General features: G+C 61.1%; 8 protein-coding genes and 1 non-coding gene across 9 annotated transcripts; 6 read left to right on the plus strand and 3 right to left on the minus strand.

Moving 5' to 3' along the window:
- The first annotated feature begins 59 nt into the window (after positions 1 to 59).
- On the plus strand, positions 60 to 3,524 carry BDZ90DRAFT_36936 (alpha/beta-hydrolase). Its single transcript, XM_025509527.1, has 4 exons — positions 60 to 385; positions 470 to 2,997; positions 3,116 to 3,263; positions 3,312 to 3,524. The coding sequence occupies exons 1-4, from the start codon at positions 225 to 227 to the stop codon at positions 3,436 to 3,438; spliced, it is 2,964 nt and encodes a 987-aa protein (XP_025365761.1). The 5' UTR covers positions 60 to 224; the 3' UTR covers positions 3,439 to 3,524.
- Positions 3,525 to 3,605: 81 nt separating this feature from the next.
- Positions 3,606 to 4,635, plus strand: BDZ90DRAFT_230146 (hypothetical protein). Its single transcript, XM_025505356.1, has one exon. It carries the CDS (start codon positions 3,666 to 3,668, stop codon positions 4,548 to 4,550), a length of 885 nt encoding a protein of 294 aa, XP_025365762.1. The 5' UTR covers positions 3,606 to 3,665; the 3' UTR covers positions 4,551 to 4,635.
- A 1,229-nt stretch (positions 4,636 to 5,864) lies between these two features.
- BDZ90DRAFT_36916 (hypothetical protein) lies at positions 5,865 to 7,268 on the plus strand. The gene is made up of 3 exons (XM_025509526.1): positions 5,865 to 6,184; positions 6,269 to 6,876; positions 6,950 to 7,268. Exons 1-3 carry the CDS (start codon positions 6,015 to 6,017, stop codon positions 7,117 to 7,119), a joined length of 948 nt encoding a protein of 315 aa, XP_025365763.1. The 5' UTR covers positions 5,865 to 6,014; the 3' UTR covers positions 7,120 to 7,268.
- On the plus strand, positions 6,945 to 8,036 carry BDZ90DRAFT_37000 (hypothetical protein). The gene has a single exon (XM_025509528.1). It carries the CDS (start codon positions 7,245 to 7,247, stop codon positions 7,923 to 7,925), a length of 681 nt encoding a protein of 226 aa, XP_025365764.1. The 5' UTR covers positions 6,945 to 7,244; the 3' UTR covers positions 7,926 to 8,036.
- Positions 8,037 to 9,081: 1,045 nt separating this feature from the next.
- Positions 9,082 to 9,950, minus strand: BDZ90DRAFT_215825 (hypothetical protein; the record flags this gene model as incomplete). The annotated part of the gene is made up of 2 exons (XM_025504248.1): positions 9,082 to 9,532; positions 9,625 to 9,950. Coding segments are annotated over 2 exons (777 nt in total), but the record flags the coding sequence as incomplete, so codon positions are not given.
- Positions 9,951 to 10,858: 908 nt separating this feature from the next.
- Positions 10,859 to 14,004, plus strand: BDZ90DRAFT_37134 (hypothetical protein). Its single transcript, XM_025509530.1, has 3 exons — positions 10,859 to 11,226; positions 11,306 to 13,019; positions 13,736 to 14,004. Exons 1-3 carry the CDS (start codon positions 10,966 to 10,968, stop codon positions 13,852 to 13,854), a joined length of 2,094 nt encoding a protein of 697 aa, XP_025365766.1. The 5' UTR covers positions 10,859 to 10,965; the 3' UTR covers positions 13,855 to 14,004.
- Positions 14,005 to 14,087: 83 nt separating this feature from the next.
- Positions 14,088 to 15,059, minus strand: BDZ90DRAFT_230148 (ADK-domain-containing protein). The gene is made up of 2 exons (XM_025505357.1): positions 14,926 to 15,059; positions 14,088 to 14,835 (listed from the first exon to the last, which is right to left on the minus strand). Exons 1-2 carry the CDS (start codon positions 14,944 to 14,946, stop codon positions 14,155 to 14,157), a joined length of 702 nt encoding a protein of 233 aa, XP_025365767.1. The 5' UTR covers positions 14,947 to 15,059; the 3' UTR covers positions 14,088 to 14,154.
- A 270-nt stretch (positions 15,060 to 15,329) lies between these two features.
- Positions 15,330 to 15,435, minus strand: BDZ90DRAFT_t3. Its single transcript has one exon. It is a non-coding gene; the product is annotated as a tRNA-Asp (tRNA).
- A 973-nt stretch (positions 15,436 to 16,408) lies between these two features.
- On the plus strand, positions 16,409 to 18,653 carry BDZ90DRAFT_37108 (siderophore iron transporter). Its single transcript, XM_025509529.1, has 5 exons — positions 16,409 to 16,854; positions 16,939 to 17,247; positions 17,339 to 17,537; positions 17,610 to 18,100; positions 18,180 to 18,653. The coding sequence occupies exons 1-5, from the start codon at positions 16,507 to 16,509 to the stop codon at positions 18,618 to 18,620; spliced, it is 1,788 nt and encodes a 595-aa protein (XP_025365768.1). The 5' UTR covers positions 16,409 to 16,506; the 3' UTR covers positions 18,621 to 18,653.
- The last annotated feature ends 9 nt before the right edge of the window (positions 18,654 to 18,662 follow it).

An 18,662-nucleotide genomic window follows, 5' to 3' on the forward strand; every position in this document is an offset into this window, starting at 1 on the left:
AGCCTCGCCCCGCCCCGCCCCTCCTCCTCTCCGCTCACACTCCTCCACAAACAAGGCACAGACAGACGGTGTCCACTCGGCGCCGCTGCGCCGCTGCAATTGCAATTCGCTTCAACTTGGCCCCGCTCAACGCTCACCACCCACCGTGTGTGCCTTTTCCCCGCACCTCCTCGCCCCTCACTCTTTACCCACTCGATGGAATCGCACGACTATCAGCACGAACCATGACGATCACTACCCTCGGCGCCGCACGCCACATCGCGCCCACTGTGCTCAACACATTCTTTCAGCACTACTTCGAGCAGGCAAAGAAGCGTAGAAAGGATCGTCATTTGGAAGCCACCGATGAGTTGCTCTTCCACGAGGCATTCTCCATCGTCAAGAGGTAAGGCGGCGCTTCAGAAGGACAGGTGGTTGATACTACACGACTACACGACTGCTGACATCTCAAGCCACCCCGCGCACGCAGATTCATCTCGCTAGCCACAAATGACACGGTCGAATCCCTCCAATCCTTCACCAACACACGCATCCCGCCTCCCCCACGCACCACCGTCGTCTCAGACTTGATCCCCCTCTCATCATGCGATAAAGCCGCAAAGGCAATCATAGACTACTTTGGGCCGGATGACTTGAAGAATGTGGTAGGCGGTGAGAAATGGTGGCAAGTCCGCGGACTAAACGGCGTAGAGGCAGAGTGGGTAGCCATGACGTCTGACTGGAAGAAGGCGAAAATAGTAGAAGAGATGGCCGACGGTGAGGCGCGCGTCAAGGCGGCCAAGTTTGCAAAATATCACCGCAGGCACGAGAGGGTCGAGCGCAAGCATGTGCGCAAGCAGGAGAGCAGCACCGACCCGGCCATCGAGGAGCTCGATGAGGCGCACCGCAGCTCGGGCGACGACAGCGTCCCCGTCGAAGAGCTGGATCGACTGCGAAGGTGCCTTCTCTACTTCCACGGCGGTGGCTTCTACTTTGGCTCAGCACCTACGACGCATCGATACCAGATTGTGCGCCTCGCCCGCAAGATGGGTGGGCGAGCATTCGCACCTACGTACAGAAAGGCCCCCGGATATCCCTGGCCCGCTCCATTGCAAGACTGTCTCGCTGCCTACTTCTACCTCATTGAACCGCCACCGGGCGCAAGACACAAGGCCATCGATCCCAAGAATATCATCTTCGGTGGAGATTCGGCAGGTGGAGGCATGTGCCTCGCCGTCCTGGCCGTTTTGCGAGATTTGGGCCTGCCCATGCCTGCTGGATGCACCCTCATCTCGCCGTGGTGCGACCTCACCCACTCTTTCCCCTCTATTCTCCAGAACACGGATAGCGATATCATCCCGCAGTACGGCTTCGTTCATAAGCCCTCGACCCTCTGGCCGGTGCCGGCCGTGGTGGACGAGAAGGACAGTCCGAGCAGAGAAGTACCCCAGGATGGGGTCAAGGCGGAGACGGGTAGCAACAGTGGTGGCAACGGGCAGCCAAGAGTCAAGGGAGTGGATCGCACACCACACGCCTCGCGTCCTCAGTCTCCGCAAGCCTCGCACGCCTCGCACGCCTCGCACGCCTCGCGCCCTCAGTCCCCAACCACTTCCAAGCCCAGCATCGCGGGCATCCCCCCCGCTCCCTCCCCCCTCAAGTCAGACATCATCGACGTCGAGCTCTCGAACAACGACCGTATCCACCTCACGCAGCAGATTCAGCTCTACGCCACAAATGACCAGCTCTACCACCCTCTCTGCTCCCCAGTCCTCCAGGGCTCATTGGGCGGCCTACCCCCGCTCTACATCATCGCTGGGGACGGCGAGGTGCTTCGCGACGAGGTGATCATGCTCGCCCATCGGGCCGCTCGCCCGGAGAAGTATCCCTTGCCCGAGCATCTTCTCGCCAAGAATGCCCGCGCTCGTGAGACGGCGGCGAGGTTCAATTCGCAACCGACGAAGGTGCACCTCCAAGTCTTTGACTACCAGTGTCACGTCCTCACCCTCTTCCCCTTCACTACCGCTGCGCGATACGCCTATCGTGCTCTGGCTAGCTTTGCGAAGCATGTGACTAATGCGCAGACGACATTGGTGCGCAATCCGTTCCCGGAGCTGAGGGAGGAGCCGAGCGTTTCGAGTAGTGTGTTTAGTCAGGGTGTCACGGGGGCGGGACATGGGAATGGAGAGGGAGGATGGGTCGATGAGCCAGAGGAGATGTTGCATGGCGAACAAGGATCGACAGACGACTCGACCAGGCAGCGAGATGCAAGCAGTACGACTGGCTCGTCTCTGGCCGCAAGCAACAGCCCCGCCACCGCAAGTCGCAGCGGCACGACCACGCCGGCCACCACCGCGCCCAGCTCCGTGCCCACCGCTCTCACCGCAATAGACACGCCTCCCTCGGCCACCGCCTCTGCGACGAACAGCGCCCACTCCTCCCGCCGAGCCACGCGGCGCCAACATGCCAACTCGCTCCTCGAAGAGAAGAGACGCAAAGCCACTTCTGGCGTATCCAACGACTACTCAGGCCAAGTCCCCTTGAAACGCCCGGACTTCCACGAGCACATGATCCGCGAACGTGTCAATGTCCGCGGCGCCGTTCGCCCCCTCGAGGCAGAGGAGGAGCTTCAAGCCGTGAAGCTCTTCATAGAGCACCCAGAGGTGGTAGGCACCATCCGCGAAGGACCCGTCAAGCGCTACCTGGAAGGCAAAGGGATCTGGGACAAACGGTTCAAGCGAACGGCAAAGAAGGTGGAGAAGCGACGCAGGGAGAATGAGAGGCGTTGCGAGGAGATGTTGGAGATTGCCTTGAAGCGTGGACTTTTGGACCAGAAGCAGAAGCACGGTATCACCGGGTCCGCGCAGCGCACCCCTACTGACTCGCCCAAGGGGACAGCAAAGGGGACTGGGGGCACGGCCGAGGAGACTCTCTGGGTGGACGAAGCGCGCTACGGTCCTGTGGACGTGGCTCTTGCACGGGAGACACCCCCACCCTCGGCCCTCGCCGGACGCAGGGACTGTGACGACTCTGTGACACTGCTACGCCTCTCCCTCCACCTCTCTGCGCGCGAAGCAGGCGTAGGCTCCAAGCGCACCCGTTTCCGTGAGGAGGTCCTCGGCCATGCGCCTCGACTGAGTGCGGCTGAAGCGTCGCAGGCTGCGCCGAAGAAGGTCAAGCCGGGGATGCATGGGATGGCTCTGTGGACCAAAGGGATGGGGGTGTTCGGGAGGAGGACGAGGAAGAAGGCGTACTTTGAGGATAGGAGTGGGAGGACTGTGGAGGAGGTGACGGATGCGGAGGGAGAGGGCGAGGATGATGAGGTGGGGCAGGAGGAGGCCGATGAGGCTGCCGGAGGGACAAGAGGTGGGGCTGAGGCTGAGGCTGAGGCGCCGCCTGTTTCGCCTATGCCGAAGTAGTGGAAGAGGCGGAGGAAGGATACATACCCGTCGTCGACCCTAGAGATTAGTGTAGCAGAGTTTCGTTCGTCTAATGATTCAGAAGATGCGTGTAATCCATCCCGGTACCACATCCTATTCGTCGAGTCTGTCGCAGGGCGGTGAGATCGCGCCCGTATCGCGTCCCTCTGCCGCGCCCGTGATGGCGCGCTCTCCTTTTCTCCCTTCTTGCGCAACCGCCCGCGCCCAGGAATCTCACGGCCCTCAAGTGACTCGACCCCGGCGCGCTGCATGGCCGAGCCTCGGGGTAAGAAGAAGGCTGGGCCAAGTAACAAGAAGGGGGCCAATCCGCTCAAGGCCAGGCTTAAAGGGCAGACAACTGCTGCGGGGGAAGGAGGGGCCTCAGCATCCGGATCAACACCAGGCAATGATAGGGACGAAGAGGCGTGCGGCCCACTCTTCGAAGCCACCCTTTCAGGCCCGCTGATCACGCTTCTCTTCACATCCAAAGCGAACCAGCACGCCACCTTGGCCCGAATCGAGGCCTTCTACGAGTCTGCGAGTCAGGCGAGACGATACTTGAGTCTGGAGGAGGCGGGCAAGGCAAGGCTATGCCAGAACTATGAGGCTTTCAACCTCCCGCTGAGCGTGGCGCGGGAGTGGTTGCGGGAGATGCGCGCGAAAGAGGAGGCAGGGGGTGAGGAGGAGCAGGAGCAAGAGCAGGACGGACAAGCAGTATGGTGGGCTGCATTCGTCAATGCAGAGGAGAAGGAGCTCTTGACCTTTCTCGACGAGAGAGGAGTCCTCACCAGCCCGCCTCGCGCTTCCTCCCCAAGCTACCTCATCTCCTCCCTCGTCACACAACAATCCACCTCACTCCCGCACGAACGCTTGCACGCCCTGTACCACCTTTCAGAGCTGTATCGCTCCCTCGTCACGGACCATTACTCGTCGCTCACGAAACGGGCACGGAAAGCCATCGAGACGGATCTGGGGATGCGGGGCTATGGGCAGACGGTGTGGGAGGACGAGTGGCAGGCTTATGTCGTGCATGGAGAGGAGGAGGTCGGGGGTGGGGTGGCCAAGGGGGAGAATGGCGAGGCAAGGCAAGCGCTGAGAGAGACGGTGCGTGAGGAGGGTTGCAGACTAGGCTTGGGAGGAACGGGCTTCTGGTAACGAAGCGCGGGGCTGCCCCGAGCCGCGATATCCATCTGTAAGCATGTTTGATAGACGAATCGGATTGCGACCCATGATTGGCATTGAAGCGTGCAACACCGTAAAGGGGCCAACAAAGGTACGCGAAGACGAGCTGGCTGTGCGACGAGATTCGGGGCAACGACAAGATGGCAGCCCCTGAAGGACGATGAATCAACGTTCTCTGTCCCATAGCAGCGGTGCCGACCGGCCTCCGGTCGCAGTAATCAGCGAGCCAACCATCTCGCCGTTCTCGCGAGATGTTCAGGAGTCATTCGAAGCTCAAGCATCGAGATGCCAAAGCGAATCGAAATCTAACCAACGCTTCAGTTGCTTCGACGCTGCTTCGACTTTGCTTCGACGCTGCTTCGGGAGATTCTTCTCATTGCCTCGCCGAGACGGACGGACGGACGGAGCGATCGGCGATGGGGGCTGGCTCCGCTGCCTGTCTCGTGTCGGTCTTGGTCTCATCTCACTCACTCGGCGGCGAGCCCCCTGCGGGCGGGAATGTTGGCGTCGTGGCCACGCGTGACGACGCGCTCAAGCTTCCTTGTTCTTGGACTGCTTGCCAAGCTCGACCAAGAGAACAAAGACGATGCCGAGCGCTTAAGCATGTGTGCATTGCAGCGCTGCGATTGGGCTCAAGCTGATTCTCCATCATCATCGGCGGCAACGCACCACCTGCTTCCTTTGTTCGATGTCATGCCACACATCGCGCCGCGGCCAAACGGGCAAGAAGAACAAGAAAGAGACGAGAATCAATGAGTGTGTGCGAGCCGATGACGCCGGAGAAGAGTGGTCGCTGCGACTAAGCAAGCGGGCTGGTTCATTGAAGTGATGATCGTTGATCGATTGGAGCCGGGCCCAGGGCAGCCAAGCAGCGCTCCATCGCAAGCCGTTACAAGCGCCCGACGTGCCGAAGCCTCGATGGAAAAGCTGAAGGCTGCAGAGAACCGAGGCTATTCAGGCGCGCACGGCGTGCGGGCTGTTGAGTTGCGCATTGCTGGGCCGAGAGTCCGCGATGCAGCGATTGAGGCACTGCGCGACTCTGTTGCTCCAAAGTCCGTTCGCAGCATTGGGCAAACAACCAAGCCGTGCCGCCACCCTCTGCTCCCCTGTAGCGCCCTCGATGCCCCTCGTCGTTAGCCCCCTGAGCAAGGGCAGGGCAGAGCAAGGCAAGGCAAGGCAGGGCAAGGCAAAGCAAAGCAAAGCAAGTCAGTCAGTGACGCCCGCCGAGGAGCAACCATCGCGATCACCATCACTACCACGACTGCCTCTTCTCTCTTCTCCTCTCCTCAATTCAACCCTCCGCTACGCCCCAATCCCCTCCCCTTCGCTCCCCACTCTCTTTCATCGCGCCGTGGTATTCCCTGACTCCTCGTCATCACGCGCAAAACCACATTCTTTTTTCTTATCCAGCCCCCCTTTTGCTCTAAAGTGCCCACGATGAAGACGACTCTCTGCACCATCGCAGCCATCGCGGCCGCTCTCTCGTCGTTCACGACGCCCGCTGAGGCCGCCCACAACACCCACCACGGCGCCATTCGTCGCGCTCACTCTTACCCTCGAAGGGGAGAGACGTACCAAGGCAAGGCGACCTTCTACAACACTGAAACGTGCGTGCGCGTGCCCGCCCGAGCAGGCCAGCCTTGATTCGCACAGCGAGCTGACCCGCTTCTTCTCCTCCTCTGTACGCACAGCGGAAACGCTGGATCGTGCGGTTCGTACCTCAAGAACTCGGGCTACACCGTCGCCCTCAACCGACCTCAGTACTCGCAGTCATGGTGCGGCAAGACGATCACCATCACGGCCAATGGCAAGTCGCACGAGGCCACCATCCAGGACGAGTGCCCCGGAGATGGCGAGACGTGCAAGTGGGGCGCCCTCGACATGAGCCCTGCCCTCTTCAACTACTTTGCCGACCCGTCGCTCGGTGTCATCGATATGAGCTGGTCCGTCGGCGGTGGTGGCGGTGGTGGCCTCCTCGGTGGCCTCCTCGGCGGCGGTAACAAGGGTAACGACGACGACAGCAGCAGCCAGAAGTCGAGCGGCAACTCGAACAAGAACAACAACAACGACGACGACGATGACAGCGCTGCCAAGGCTGCTGCTGCCAAGTCCGCCGCTGCTGAGGCCAGCAAGTCCTCTGCTGCTGCTGCCGCCGCTGCTAGCAAGACTGCCGCTGCTGAGGCCGCTGCGGAATCTGCTTCTGCTGCCGCTGAGGCTAGCAAGTCGTCTGCTGCTGCGTACGCCTCGTCAACAAAGGCGGCTGCCAGCGCCTCGGCATCCAAGGCCGCGGTTGCAAGCGGTGAGTTGGGTGCGCTGCGGGACCCCAGGGCATCACGTACTGATCACTCTCCCCTACCCACTCACCCGCACAGCCTCGTCCGTCTCATCAGCAAGTCGCGCGTCGGTCAAATCAGTGGCGAGTGTCTCCCGCGCCTCGGTCCAACACAAGTCCTACCTCGCATCAAAGTCGAGCGCCTCTGCCTCCAAGTCGAGCGCTTCGGTCGCATCCGTCTCTCGTTCCAAGGTGAGCGTCGCAGCGTAGCAGCAGCGCGCGTCGGGCTGCTGGGCTGCGATGAAGCAAGGGAACGGGGGGCATGCGGACCGAAGTTAGCAGCTTCGATTTGGAGGCGGGGGCGTGACACACGCGCGCGCGCATAGATATCACAGATGCCTCCCCTCCCCTCCCCTACCCTTCAGCAGAAGCAGCACTGCGCTCCCCCCGTCCCTTCTCGCACAACCACACCTGTCCTCACGAGCAGCATGCTAACCCTCCCTCCACTCCGCCCGCCCACAGGCCGCCGTCGCATCCGCCTCCTCCTCGTCAGCAGCAGCCGCAGCATCAGCAGAGGCTGCCCGCCCAAAGAACCTCGAGAACTTCGACCAGGTCCTCTCCGGCCTCCAGGCCATGGCCATGGCTGCGCAGAACTAAGCGTTGCGCTTTTTCTTCGTGCCTCCTGCTTTCTTCTTTGGTCCGGACGTCATTGCTACTACCCCACACACTCCTCCCGAGCACACACCTCTTCTCCTCTTCCCTCGGCGCAAAAAACGCACGCCCGCACGCACGCACGCTGCCCGTTTTTCTTTGCCGTTTCATCGACCAAGCCGTTCGTCATTGCTTTCGATTCCACTGCCACTACCATTACCTTGGACTGGATTGGTTCGGACCCGTTTCCCCGTTCCCGTCTTCCCTTTGTTCGTATCGCTGCATCATTGCAGCATACCCTTTCGTGGCCCCGCCCTTTTTCTGCTTCAGAAACTCTGTGCTTCTCTGTCTCTGGTAGACATGATGAATCATGCATCTTTTTCAAGTCTACTTCACACGTTGTCCCGCCTGAGATTGTAGCGTGAACACGCGTCATGCCACGCCAGACGTGCACCGTGACACTTGGCATTGAGATATTGACAAAAAGGATGGACCATGTAAGCGTACGAGAAGCAGCAGCCTCGAGGATGAAGGGAGAATCGTGTCGCGTCATTTACAACAAATGGGAAGCAGGGGAGAGTCCATGAACAAAGCAGAGATCGAATAGGTGGATGCATGCATGCGCGCACCATGCCGCATCACGTTTCATCAGAAATGGTATCGTGGCGGATCGTCGTAAGGTTGCTGCCCGTACGGCTGCTGCTGCTGCTGCTGGGCGTGACGCTCCACCTCGCTATGTCCGCCGTACGAGTAGAGGGAATAGCCATTATCCTCGTCTCCTCCAGCATTGGCGTCACTAGCCGCTACTGCTCTGCGGTAGCGTTGCGAATGACCGCCTGGAGCGGCGGCTGCGGCGGCGGCGGCTGCGGCGTGAGGGTTGGACTTGGGCGCCTGCGCTTGCGGAGCGTCCCCAGACGCCGTGACGTACGAGGCGGCGGAGACGTCTTGCTGGTGTTGTCCTGGTGCGCTTGAGTTGAGGGGAGCACGCATTGTGGCCGCGAGGAGGACGTTCATGTCTAGCGGCTCGACTGGGGTGAGAGGAGGCTGGTCGGCAGCTACTGGGCGGTTCTGCGTCTGAAGTGCGGACCGTCTCCGGTAGTCGTCGTCGTCGTCGTTGTCGTCGTGCGGCCTGTAGTCTCTCGCGTCTGGCCCCGCCGACGGGGGGAGCATTGCCATTCTCATCTCCTTGTTGGGCGAGTACGCCAGCAAGTCCTGCTGCGATGCTGCCCCCGGTGCGTCGCGCGTATAGCTGTAGCCGGTGGGCGTCGGGTCGTCTTGCTGGTAATAGTAGGCTGCGGCTCCGCCACGCCCCTGACCTCCCTCAACCGTCGCGCCCATCGCGCCTGCCCCGCCGTTGTAGTAGTGGAGCGAAGGAGCGCGCTGCATCGCCTGCTGTTGGTCGCGGACGACGCCGTGATTCCACTGCTGCCAGCTAGGCTGGTAGGGCGCCGTTCCTTCCTCGTCGTCGCATCCGTCGTCCCCGGCCTTGTAGCTGCGCATTGTATCGTCTCCGTCGACAATCACTACGGCGTTTCCTCCGCGCCCTGGCCCACCCCTCTGTGTAGCATCGACGCTCAACCCGCTACGCGCCTCGCTGAGCATGGTGTAGCGCTTCGCCCTCAATCTAGCCTGCACGGTCGGTCTAGCCTTTTCCATCTTGTCGTACAGATACCACGCAGCCGCCAGCGTGATGATGGCGGAGATGGCGAGGACGACGTACTTGATCACCTTACTCTTTGTGCTCTCCTCTCCTCCTTCTCCTGCCTCCCTAATCGCCTCACCTAGGTACACGACGGCGAGCTGCTTAGGCATGGAGAGCAAGGCGGCGAGCGTGAAGATGAAGACGTTCATGCCTACGGTAGCGAAGACGGCCGTAGTGAAGTGGCCAGGGATGGCGGACAAACGGGCGATGAGGATGACGAGGAAGCCTCCCTCGCGAACTATGTGCGCCATACAGGCGTAGTTGAGTGACTTGCGCTCGTACTTTTCTGCGAGGCGTCGGAAGCACCATTTGAAGGCCCAGAAGTTGCCGCTGGGCGGGCGAGTGGGGGCGGGCGCGGGGGAAAGGGGATGTTCAGCTGGCGCTAAAAGGGGAGGAGCTTGTTGGGTACTCGTGCCACTCACAGCTCTCCAAGCAGCGTACCCAGAGCCACGACGCCGAATGCGATCCACAATGGGTAGACGATACCGCATAGGATGGCGACGATCTCGTGGCCGAAGAGCGGCGGGAAGGAGATGACAAAGAGGATCGCAACAGGAATGACCCATCCCCACTTGACGCTATTGACTTTTTGACTGATAGGCGTCAGCCAATCGATGATCTGCCTGTGATAAATCGTAAAGAAGGCGACCATGACTGCGATGAGTACAAGGGCGAGGTAGTAATACCAGTAGCGCCATTTGATCCATGTGCGCCAATTGCGCAGCATCTTCTTTATCGAGGCCCACATGGAAGATCCCTCCTCATCGAGGTCCTCGGGAAAGGTCGAGGCGATACGACGTTGCTCTGGATTGAGGCGCTCCCATTTCAAAGGGCGGTCAGGGTGAACTCCGTCTGATGGGGCTGGGGAGGGGGAGCGATCCTGGAGGGATGGGGGCGGGTAGAGGGAAGGGGGAGGTTCGAGGGCTGATGAGGAGGAGTGGGAGGAATCGAAGGGCTGCTGGTGGTGAGAAGGGGGCTGCCGTTGCTGGCCATGCTGCACGTAGTGGTAGTTGTCCTCCTCGTCGTCATCGTAGCGAGCGCCTTGCGAGAGGCCTACATCGCCGCGTGGGGAGAGGTGAGGGTCAAAGGTAGGCCGTCTAGATGGTGTGCCAGCGCGTGATCCGCTAGGCGGGTAATAAGGGTTCGCCATCGCAGCGTGTGCGCGACGATGAGCGGTATCGAGAATGGCAAGGTGGTTTCAAGCAGCCAAGTCGTGATCCAGGGGGTCACAAAGCAGCGCGGACCGCCGTCTGTCACTTTGGGCGGTGCGGTGTGGGTGCCGCCGCCGCCCTGCCTCTGCCTCTACCTCTCCGCGAGCTGCCTTTGAGCTGCAGCCAAGAAAGCCCCGCCTCCTGAGTTGGGCGACGACGTGCAGGTGCGAGTGTACGGGGGAGCGAGCGCGTTGCAGTAGGTGGTGGTAATGATGAGTGTGGATGAGCAAGCAAAATATCACACAGTGTTAGCCAGTCAGCTCTTCATCAAGGAATGGCAGCTCAGAGTAGCAGCAATGCCCTCGTTGCCCTCGCCCTCGCCCTCGCCCCCCACTCTCATCTCAGTCTAAGCCTGAGGCGCGTCTGAGCCCGCCTGCAGCCACGCCACACGCTCCACGCTCCCTCCCGCTCGACGAGACGGAACTGGCTTTTGGTCAACGGGACGCGACTCGACTCATTTCCAGAAGTGCAACACACACGAGAGCACTTCACTCACCCTTTTCCCGCTTTGTCACTTCATCACTCTCTTCCCGCTCGACGCGGCATGCCATCATGGCTCACAGGGGCCACAAGTCCTCCAAAGTGCCCAATGTCAAGCTGCGACCGACCAACCCAGGATCCTCGTCTCGTCTAGAAGGTGGTGGTGGCGCCCGCGCTGCTTCCTCTTCGTCGTCGCCGCCGCCTACATCGCCTCATCCGGATGGCGATGGTGGTCATGACGGCGAGTACGATGATGGAGAGGATGGAGGTGGAGACAAGGACAGGCCACTCAAGGGGTGGATGTTCTGCTTCACTGGCGTGACGCAGGAGAAGGTGAGTCTTTGCGCCCAAAGCGTCGTTGCACTGCTCTCACCCTGACGCCAAGCCACTCCTCGTCCACACCCTCGCCCAGACGACACTCACTCAACAGCTCTACAGCATGGGAGGCATGGCGGAAGGCAACCTCACCGAGTCCACCACGCACCTCATAGCCTACAAGGTTGGCTCCTCCAAATACGACTGCGCCATCCAGCTCGGACTGCCCATCCTCCTTCCCTCGTTCATCACCGAGCTCCACGAGCAATGGCAAAAGGCGCAAGAGAACATCGACATCGATGGGCTGTTGCGAGAGCATACCATGCCGCCCTTGGCAGGTCTGAAAGTCGGGCTATGCGGATTGACGGAGAATACGCGCAAGTTGGCAACGAGGAAATTGATCAAGGAGCTAGGCGCCGAGCTCGTCGTGCCGATGCGCTTTGACGCCGACGTAACCCATCTCGTCTGCGCCCAGGCGGACGTTCGCCCTTCTACGACCCTCACACACGCCAAGAAATACCGCGCTGGCAAGATGGGCACGCAGGAGAACCAACGCGCCGCACAGCAACTAGCATGCGTACACCTCGAATGGCTGAAGGACTGCGAGCGCGCCCGCGCCCTTCTCCCACCTCATGACTACGATGCCTGGCCATGTGGGAAAGGACCCACCTCTACCGTGCGCGCGGCAGCGATCCAGTCGATCCCTGATCGGGCCGAGAGGGCGCTCAAGGAGCGGGTGAAGGAGGTTATGCAGAGGGAGGAGGAGAGGAAGAGGGAGGCTGAACCACCTCGCCCAACACGGTCCAATGGTACAGCAACGGCTGTGGGCAGGGTGAGCAAGAAGATTGCAGCTGAATCGCAGCTGCCTGAGCACGAGTCGATCACGCCTAGAGGGCTGCTCGGGTTGTCGAGGGAGGTGGCCGATGCGGCGGAGAGGAGTGAGCTGAGGAAGGCGCCGGATAGCACGCCGCTCGAGGAGGAGGAGCGAGCGGACAGAGAGAAGAGGGACGACCCGCCAGCCAAGGACAAGGAGGACGCAAAGCCTGCAGACCCACCTGCGGCAGCTCCGGCGCCCGCAGCTCCATGCGCCCCCTCAGCACCAGCTCCTCCAGCATCACGCGGCATCTTCAGCAACCTCACCTTCCGCCTCCTCTCCTGTCCCTCGGATCGTCTGCCTCTCCTTCGCTCCGCCTTGTATGGAGCCGGAGCTTCGGACGTAGTTGCGGGCACGGTTGAAGGCGCTGCAGCGGACTACTGCCTCCTCTCCTCCGCCTCCTCGCCTGCTCCACCCGATCTTCCCAGCACGTACGGCCAACCAGTGACCCTCCACTGGCTCGACCAATGTCTGTTCTATGAGCGGGTCGTCGAACCTACGTCTGCACCGTGGCTACGTCCGCCGGGCCTGGCTTTACCTTTACCCGCAGCAAGCCAGTGCGTCGTAGCCCTGACCGGCTTCCCTCTCAACGGCGAGACGCCCGAGCGACAACAGCTACGCAAAGCTCTAGAGACGGTAGGATGCAAAGTAACGGACACGTTCGCCGCGAGGGAGAACACGCATCTCCTCTCCGCCCGAGCAGTGGAGTGTCGATCCCTCGATCAGGCGGAGATGGAGAGCAAGGGATGGATCAAGGAGGCCCGAGCCATCAAGTGGGGAACGCCCCTTGTGGGGGTGGAGTGGGTGGAGCGCATCTGGCGCGAGGGGAGGGTAGAGCCGGCGCCGAAGACGAAGGGGGACGGACAGCTGAGCGAGTCGGCTCTTGCAGAGACGCAGATCGCGAGCAGTAGCCGGCCGAGTAGCAGCAGCAGCGAGCGCGCCCGCTCAGCAGGCAATCGCACGGGTAGCGCGGGAGGGCAGCGCAAGCAGGGGATCACGGGCGAGCATGGCAATCCTGCCGCCGAGTCCATACCGAAGAGCAGCCCTCCTCGCGGACCCTGCCTCTCCAAAGATCTCAACAACAGTCACACCCGTGACCAAGGCGAGGAGAGCGCGGAGAGCGCGGAGAGCGTTCGCCAGCCTTACCACGCAACACAGATGCTCTCAACACAGACGCATGCCTCGTTCCTCACAAAGATGCAGAATCAGGTTGCTCAGCTACTCCTGCCTACGCGCGCGGGCTCCGCCTCGTCCGGTGACGATGGCGCAGGACACCAGCCGCAAGCCGGCCCATCAACAACGTCATCGTCGAGTGCCGCTGCGCCGCGTCGCTCCCTCAACAGCACTACATCCGGCGGGAAAGCACCACCAAAGTCACGCCGCGTCAAGAGCCTCACGGGCGCGGGCAGAGCGAGTAGTAGCGAAAGCGATCGCTCCCGTACTGCCAGCCTCGTGCGGGACGAGAGTCGCTCCCCCGTCAAGGGCGCACCAGGCGACAACGACGAGGCCGAAACGCTGGACGAAGCTGCGGCTCGTGCTGCGCGTCTTCTTGCGCGGGGTCGTGAGGAGGAGGCGAGGCGAAGGAGGGAGAGGGAGGTGCAGCAGCACAACGAATTTGGCTCGGCTGGACCCTCGTCGGATGGAGCGGGCGAGCACAGCATGGTGATTACGTATCGGGATCCGCAGGGAGAGAGGGAGAGGCAGCGGTTGGAGGATCTACTGGTTGCGCGACAGCAGGGCGTAGGGGCGAGTATGACGCAGACGCAGAGTGAGGAGGAGCAGCAGCAGCACGAGGGAGAAGGGGGAGGCGGGGAGTCGCTCGATGATGGTGGGGGAGGAGGAAGGAAAAGGCCTAGAGAGCATGGAGAGTCTATGCGCTCTGCCTCTGCTGGTGGTGGTACCAGCGTGGGATCGGCCTCGAAGCGGAGGATTCAGGCGCGCAAGCAGCCGGGCGCGTAGGCCAGCGCACCCACCTCATGGAGCACTCCACTCTCACCACATCGCTCAACCTAAGTAGTAGTGACTTCTGTATCCTAGCCATTCCGCGCCGTGAATCCATTGTCATTCATATCTCACCGCAACGCCTCCTGCGCATACCTCTCCCGCATGACCGCCTTGAGCTTAGGCCAGATCTCCTTGCTCGTCTCCCCGCGCAGCGAAACGTAGGCTCGCTCCTGATCCCCCAACTCTTCCCGCGCACCAAAACGCTTCGACATTTCAGCAAAGTGCCGAATCATAGGCCCCGTCTGCCCCTTGAACGCCTCCAATCGCGAGCGGAATGTCGCCTCATTATCATCGCTACGTTGCACCAGTGGCTCCCCAGTCTCATCGTCCATCCCTGCGCGTTTTGGCGGGTTGTACGAGAGGTTGTACACCCGGCCCGACGCTGGATGGACCCATCGATCCAGTATTCTCGCGAGGATCACACTCTCGGGCACGTCCAGATTCACCACCAGATTCAACGCCTTCCCCTGCTCCTCCAATGCCGCATCGAGCAGACGGGCCTGCCCGCTCGTCCTGGGGAATCCGTCGAGCAACCAATTCCCCGCGCCTAGCTCGCGAACCGCTGATCCGACCATGCGCATCATCGTCTCGTCTGGCATGAGGGAGCCAGATGAGACGACACTCTCCGCTTCGATGCCGAGAGGGGTGCGTCGCGATATGTGGGAGCGAAGGAGGTCGCCTGCGGAGATGGTTGTGAGGGTGGGGAAGGTGCGGGAGAGGAGGGAGGACAGGGTGCCTTTACCTGAGCCCTGCGAGTGCGGGGCGAATAGAGATAGGCGTTTGAAGGTGTGAGATACGGCGAGGAGGTGAGCGCCGGACGTGCAGCGTTGAGTACGTACCGGCGAGCCGACGAGGAGCATACGAATTTGGCTTGCCTTCTTGACAGGAGACGAGGAGGATGAAAAGCACCTCGCTGAGGCTGCACCTCCCCACCTTGTCCACCGCGGCACCGCCGTAGATGAGAGACGGGTCAGGACCATTCGAATGGGGGGCGAGGAGCAGCGAGCAACGAGAGCAAGACGACGAGGACAACCAAGCGCCCCGCCCCGCCAACACGGGAGGTGGGGTGGCTCGAGCGCTCAGACTCCGCCTCCGCGTGGCCGTCGCGTCGAGGTGTCTCAGCCCACTCCATTTCCGACGCCAAAGAAAAAACACGACTCACACGACACGACATCTTCCTCGCTCAACGCCATCCTCATCGCGATAGCGATTCGGTGGTAACGATGGCAAAAGAGAGTAGGATCTTCCTTGCCGGGAGTCGAACCCGGGGCTCCCGCAGGCTTGATTCAACGCTTTGAAAGCGTAGAAAGTGACAAGCGGACGTCCTAAAACCGTTAAACCACAAAGAAGGAGGAAAGCGGCGACGCTCAGTAGCACAATATAGACCCCCTTGCCTTTCATCATCGGTCGCACGCTCAGTAGCACAATATAGACCCCCTTGCCTTTCATCATCGGTCGCGCGCTCTGCCTCGGCCTCCTACATCACCGTCGTTACGGGCGAGGACGAGCGGGGAGCAGCGATCCCTGCATGCACAAGCAAGCCACTCGCGTTCTCATCGCGCTCTCCTCTCCTCGATGCATGCAAACAAGATGGCCCGTATGATAGCTAGATTGGCTCAAAGCGCAGCAGCGCAGCAGCGCAGCGCCGTTGCGTTGCGCTTGCGCCACTGCGTCGGCCTCAACGGGTACGGCTAATCTGCTGATAGGGCAGAGCGCAGAATCTGATTGCGGGTTTTTTTTTTGCGCTCTCTTCTTCCTCGCACTCATTCACGCAGCCGCGCACATACACGCAGCGCACGCAGCGCCGCCACCTGCTCTGCGTCTGGCCGCGCTGCGCCTCCTCTTTTTCTCATTTCGCTCGACTGCCCATTGGCCACCACCCTTCACGTCCCGTGTCGCCTCGTCTCTCTACGCCACGACACGACGGAGCGTGGAGCGTGCAAGTCAAGGTTGATCTGATCGAGGCTGGCTGGCCGCACCGCAATGCCCGACGCGAGAGACAGGGAGGGGATCGGGATCAATGAAACGGCGGGCAGAGAGTCTAGACACTACCAGAGCGGTTCTCGCAGGGAGACGAAGACGGGGAGAAGTAGCTCAAGAGCGCCGAGGTACAGTGCGGCACACAATGTCAACGAGCCCAAAGCTGCTCCCCCGAGCTGCAATGTCGGCCGGACGTACTGGACTAGCGTGTTGGTGGCGATCGCCAATCGATCGGGAGAAGTAGGCTGTACCTTGGACCAGCGACGGCAAGGGCGAGGAGATGAGGGCAGAGGCGAGAGAAGAAAAAATTCTTGTCAGATCTGATGAAGTGTGGGAGGAGATCGAATAGCAATATCGCTTAAAGGAGTGAGAAGGCTGGGCGTCGAGCCTTCTTTGCCCCTCCAGCCCTCACCCTCTCAACCACGCGCTACGCGCCAACGATGGACCCAATTCACCCTCACCCACACCTCCCCACAGTCCCCATCGCGCGCGACGACGCGGACAACAAGTCCTTCAGCGACGACAAGAAGTCGCACGCCGACAGCGAGAGTGCCCAGCATGCCGTGGCCCCCTCCTCCTCTCAAGTGCCAGATGAGGACGCCCAAGCTGGCGTCACGACGGCGGAAGCTGTCACCTTGACCTGGAATCGCAAGTGGCTCTGGGTCGCCTACGCGTCCATGTGGTGTCTCTACCTCGTGCGCGCTTTCGAGAGCAACTTGACCGCAAACCTCGGAGCGTACATTGTCTCCGGCTTCGAGGAGCACTCACTCATTCCCGTCATTGGCATCGTGAGTGCCGCGTGCGCGACACCCCGCCCTGCGTAGCCCTCCATCGACATGTCTAACCATTTCACCGCCTCCCCGCACGCGCAGGTCTCCGGCATCATGGGCGCAGCCACAGCGATGCCTGTAGCCAAGATGCTCAATGTATGGGACCGTGGCTATGGCTTCCTCGTAATGATCCTCCTCTCCCTCATCGGCCTGATCCTGAGCGCGGCCACCACCAACATCTACACGTACTGTGCGGCGCAAGTCTTCTGGAGTGTCGGATACACGGGCGCAATCTTTACAGTGGACATTATTACGACGGACACGTCTTCGCTGAGGGACAGAGGACTGGCGTATGCGTTTACCAGCTCGCCTTACTTGATTACCGCGTTCGCCGGGCCGAAGGCTGCGGAGGTGAGTGCGCGCCGCAGCACCATGAAGGACGCGTCGCTCCTCATCCGCGACTGACCCTGCGCATCAACTCCTTCATCCTCTCCATCAATAGGGCTTCTATGCAAGAAATTGGAGGTGGTCGTACGGTGCCTTTGCCATCATCCTGCCCTTCGTAGCCGCTCCCCTTTTCATTGCGCTCGAGTACAACAAGCGCAAAGCTATCCGGGCCGGTACGCTCGTCCGCAGCGCGAGCCGCAATGTGGGCAAGCCTTTGCTCGAGAAGGTTTGGACCTTTGTCATCGAGTTCGATCGTGAGTGCGCGCGGCGCTCATCCATTTCTTATACATCAACTGATCAGCCCCTCTCTTCCCACTCGCGCCCAGTCCCCGGCGTCATCCTCCTCGCGGGCGGCCTGGCTCTCTTCCTCATCCCCTTCAACATCGCCTCGTCGTCGTCGTCCGACTGGCGCTCGCCCCACATCATTGCAATGCTCGTCGTCGGCCTCCTCATGATCGTCTTCTTCGGCATCTACGAACGTTTCCTCTCTCCCAAGCCTTTCGCCTCCGGCTCCCTCCTGGCCAACCGCACGCTCATCGGAGGCTGCTACCTCAGCTTCATGTACTTCATTGCCGCCAGCTGCTGGGGCGCATACTTTACGTCGCTGCTGCAGGTCGTCTTCAACGTTAGCCTCAGCGAGGCAGGGTACATCAGTAACACGAGCGACGTGGTCAACAGCTTCTGGCTGCTCATCGTCGGCTACGTAATCAAGCGATCAGGCCGATTCAAGTGGGTCCTCTACTTTGCCCTGCCCATCTACACGCTGGGTGAGGGTCTGCTCATCTATTTCCGCCACCCTGGTCAGAGCGTTGGATTCGTGAGTGCCCCGCGCGTCGCGGCGCCATTGCCTACCGATCTTGCTGACCTCTGCCCCTGCCCCACCCGCACGCGCGCAGGTCATCATGTGCCAAATCTTCATGTCCCTCGGCGGCGGCACAATGGTCATCGCAGAGCAGGTCGCAGTCCTCGCCGCTGCCTCCCACAACGAAGCCGCTTCAGCCTTTGCCATCCTCTCCGTCTTCGGCAACGCCGGATCCGCAGTAGGCGGTGCTGTCTCCGGTGCCATCTGGACGCACACTTTCCCCAACAAGCTGCAGGAGTACCTCCCTGCCGAGGCGTTACCCGATTGGGAGACGATCTATGAGAGCTTGGATACGCAGCTGAGCTATGAGGTGGGGAGTGCGACGAGATTGGCCATTGCGAGGGCGTATGGCGAGGCGCAACAGTGGATGGTCGCGGCGGGTACGATCTTCATGGGCCTGGCGTTCATCTCCATCTTGCTCATCCGCAACGTTCACCTGGACAAGATCGAGCAGGTCAAGGGGGTCTTGCTTTGAGAGTGGGCGGCGGCGCGAGTGATGGGAAGGTGTATCGTAGGT

The sequence above is a fragment of the Jaminaea rosea genome, assembly GCF_003144245.1.
Source record: "Jaminaea rosea strain MCA 5214 unplaced genomic scaffold BDZ90scaffold_1, whole genome shotgun sequence".
Taxonomy (NCBI): Eukaryota; Fungi; Basidiomycota; class Exobasidiomycetes; order Microstromatales; genus Jaminaea; species Jaminaea rosea.

What these genes read in the sequence shown, in the direction of transcription:
- BDZ90DRAFT_36936 (XM_025509527.1), top strand. Translation starts at nt 225, where the DNA reads ATGACGATCACTACCCTCGGCGCCGCACGCCACATCGCGCCCACTGTG. An exon ending in GCATTCTCCATCGTCAAGAG is followed by an intron (nt 386 to 469) that starts GTAAGGCGGCGC and finishes CCGCGCACGCAG; the next exon opens with ATTCATCTCGCTAGCCACAA. An exon ending in GTGGGAGGACTGTGGAGGAG is followed by an intron (nt 3,264 to 3,311) that starts GTGACGGATGCG and finishes GTGGGGCAGGAG; the next exon opens with GAGGCCGATGAGGCTGCCGG.
- BDZ90DRAFT_230146 (XM_025505356.1), top strand. Translation starts at nt 3,666, where the DNA reads ATGGCCGAGCCTCGGGGTAAGAAGAAGGCTGGGCCAAGTAACAAGAAG.
- BDZ90DRAFT_36916 (XM_025509526.1), top strand. Translation starts at nt 6,015, where the DNA reads ATGAAGACGACTCTCTGCACCATCGCAGCCATCGCGGCCGCTCTCTCG. An exon ending in ACCTTCTACAACACTGAAAC is followed by an intron (nt 6,185 to 6,268) that starts GTGCGTGCGCGT and finishes CTGTACGCACAG; the next exon opens with CGGAAACGCTGGATCGTGCG. An exon ending in CAAGGCCGCGGTTGCAAGCG is followed by an intron (nt 6,877 to 6,949) that starts GTGAGTTGGGTG and finishes TCACCCGCACAG; the next exon opens with CCTCGTCCGTCTCATCAGCA.
- BDZ90DRAFT_37000 (XM_025509528.1), top strand. Translation starts at nt 7,245, where the DNA reads ATGCCTCCCCTCCCCTCCCCTACCCTTCAGCAGAAGCAGCACTGCGCT.
- BDZ90DRAFT_37134 (XM_025509530.1), top strand. Translation starts at nt 10,966, where the DNA reads ATGGCTCACAGGGGCCACAAGTCCTCCAAAGTGCCCAATGTCAAGCTG. An exon ending in CTGGCGTGACGCAGGAGAAG is followed by an intron (nt 11,227 to 11,305) that starts GTGAGTCTTTGC and finishes ACCCTCGCCCAG; the next exon opens with ACGACACTCACTCAACAGCT. An exon ending in GAGTAGCAGCAGCAGCGAGC is followed by an intron (nt 13,020 to 13,735) that starts GCGCCCGCTCAG and finishes GGAGCGGGCGAG; the next exon opens with CACAGCATGGTGATTACGTA.
- BDZ90DRAFT_230148 (XM_025505357.1), bottom strand. Translation starts at nt 14,946, where the DNA reads ATGCTCCTCGTCGGCTCGCCG. An exon ending in TGCTCCTCGTCGGCTCGCCG is followed by an intron (nt 14,836 to 14,925) that starts GTACGTACTCAA and finishes CCGCACTCGCAG; the next exon opens with GGCTCAGGTAAAGGCACCCT.
- BDZ90DRAFT_37108 (XM_025509529.1), top strand. Translation starts at nt 16,507, where the DNA reads ATGGACCCAATTCACCCTCACCCACACCTCCCCACAGTCCCCATCGCG. An exon ending in TCATTCCCGTCATTGGCATC is followed by an intron (nt 16,855 to 16,938) that starts GTGAGTGCCGCG and finishes CCGCACGCGCAG; the next exon opens with GTCTCCGGCATCATGGGCGC. An exon ending in CCGGGCCGAAGGCTGCGGAG is followed by an intron (nt 17,248 to 17,338) that starts GTGAGTGCGCGC and finishes CTCCATCAATAG; the next exon opens with GGCTTCTATGCAAGAAATTG.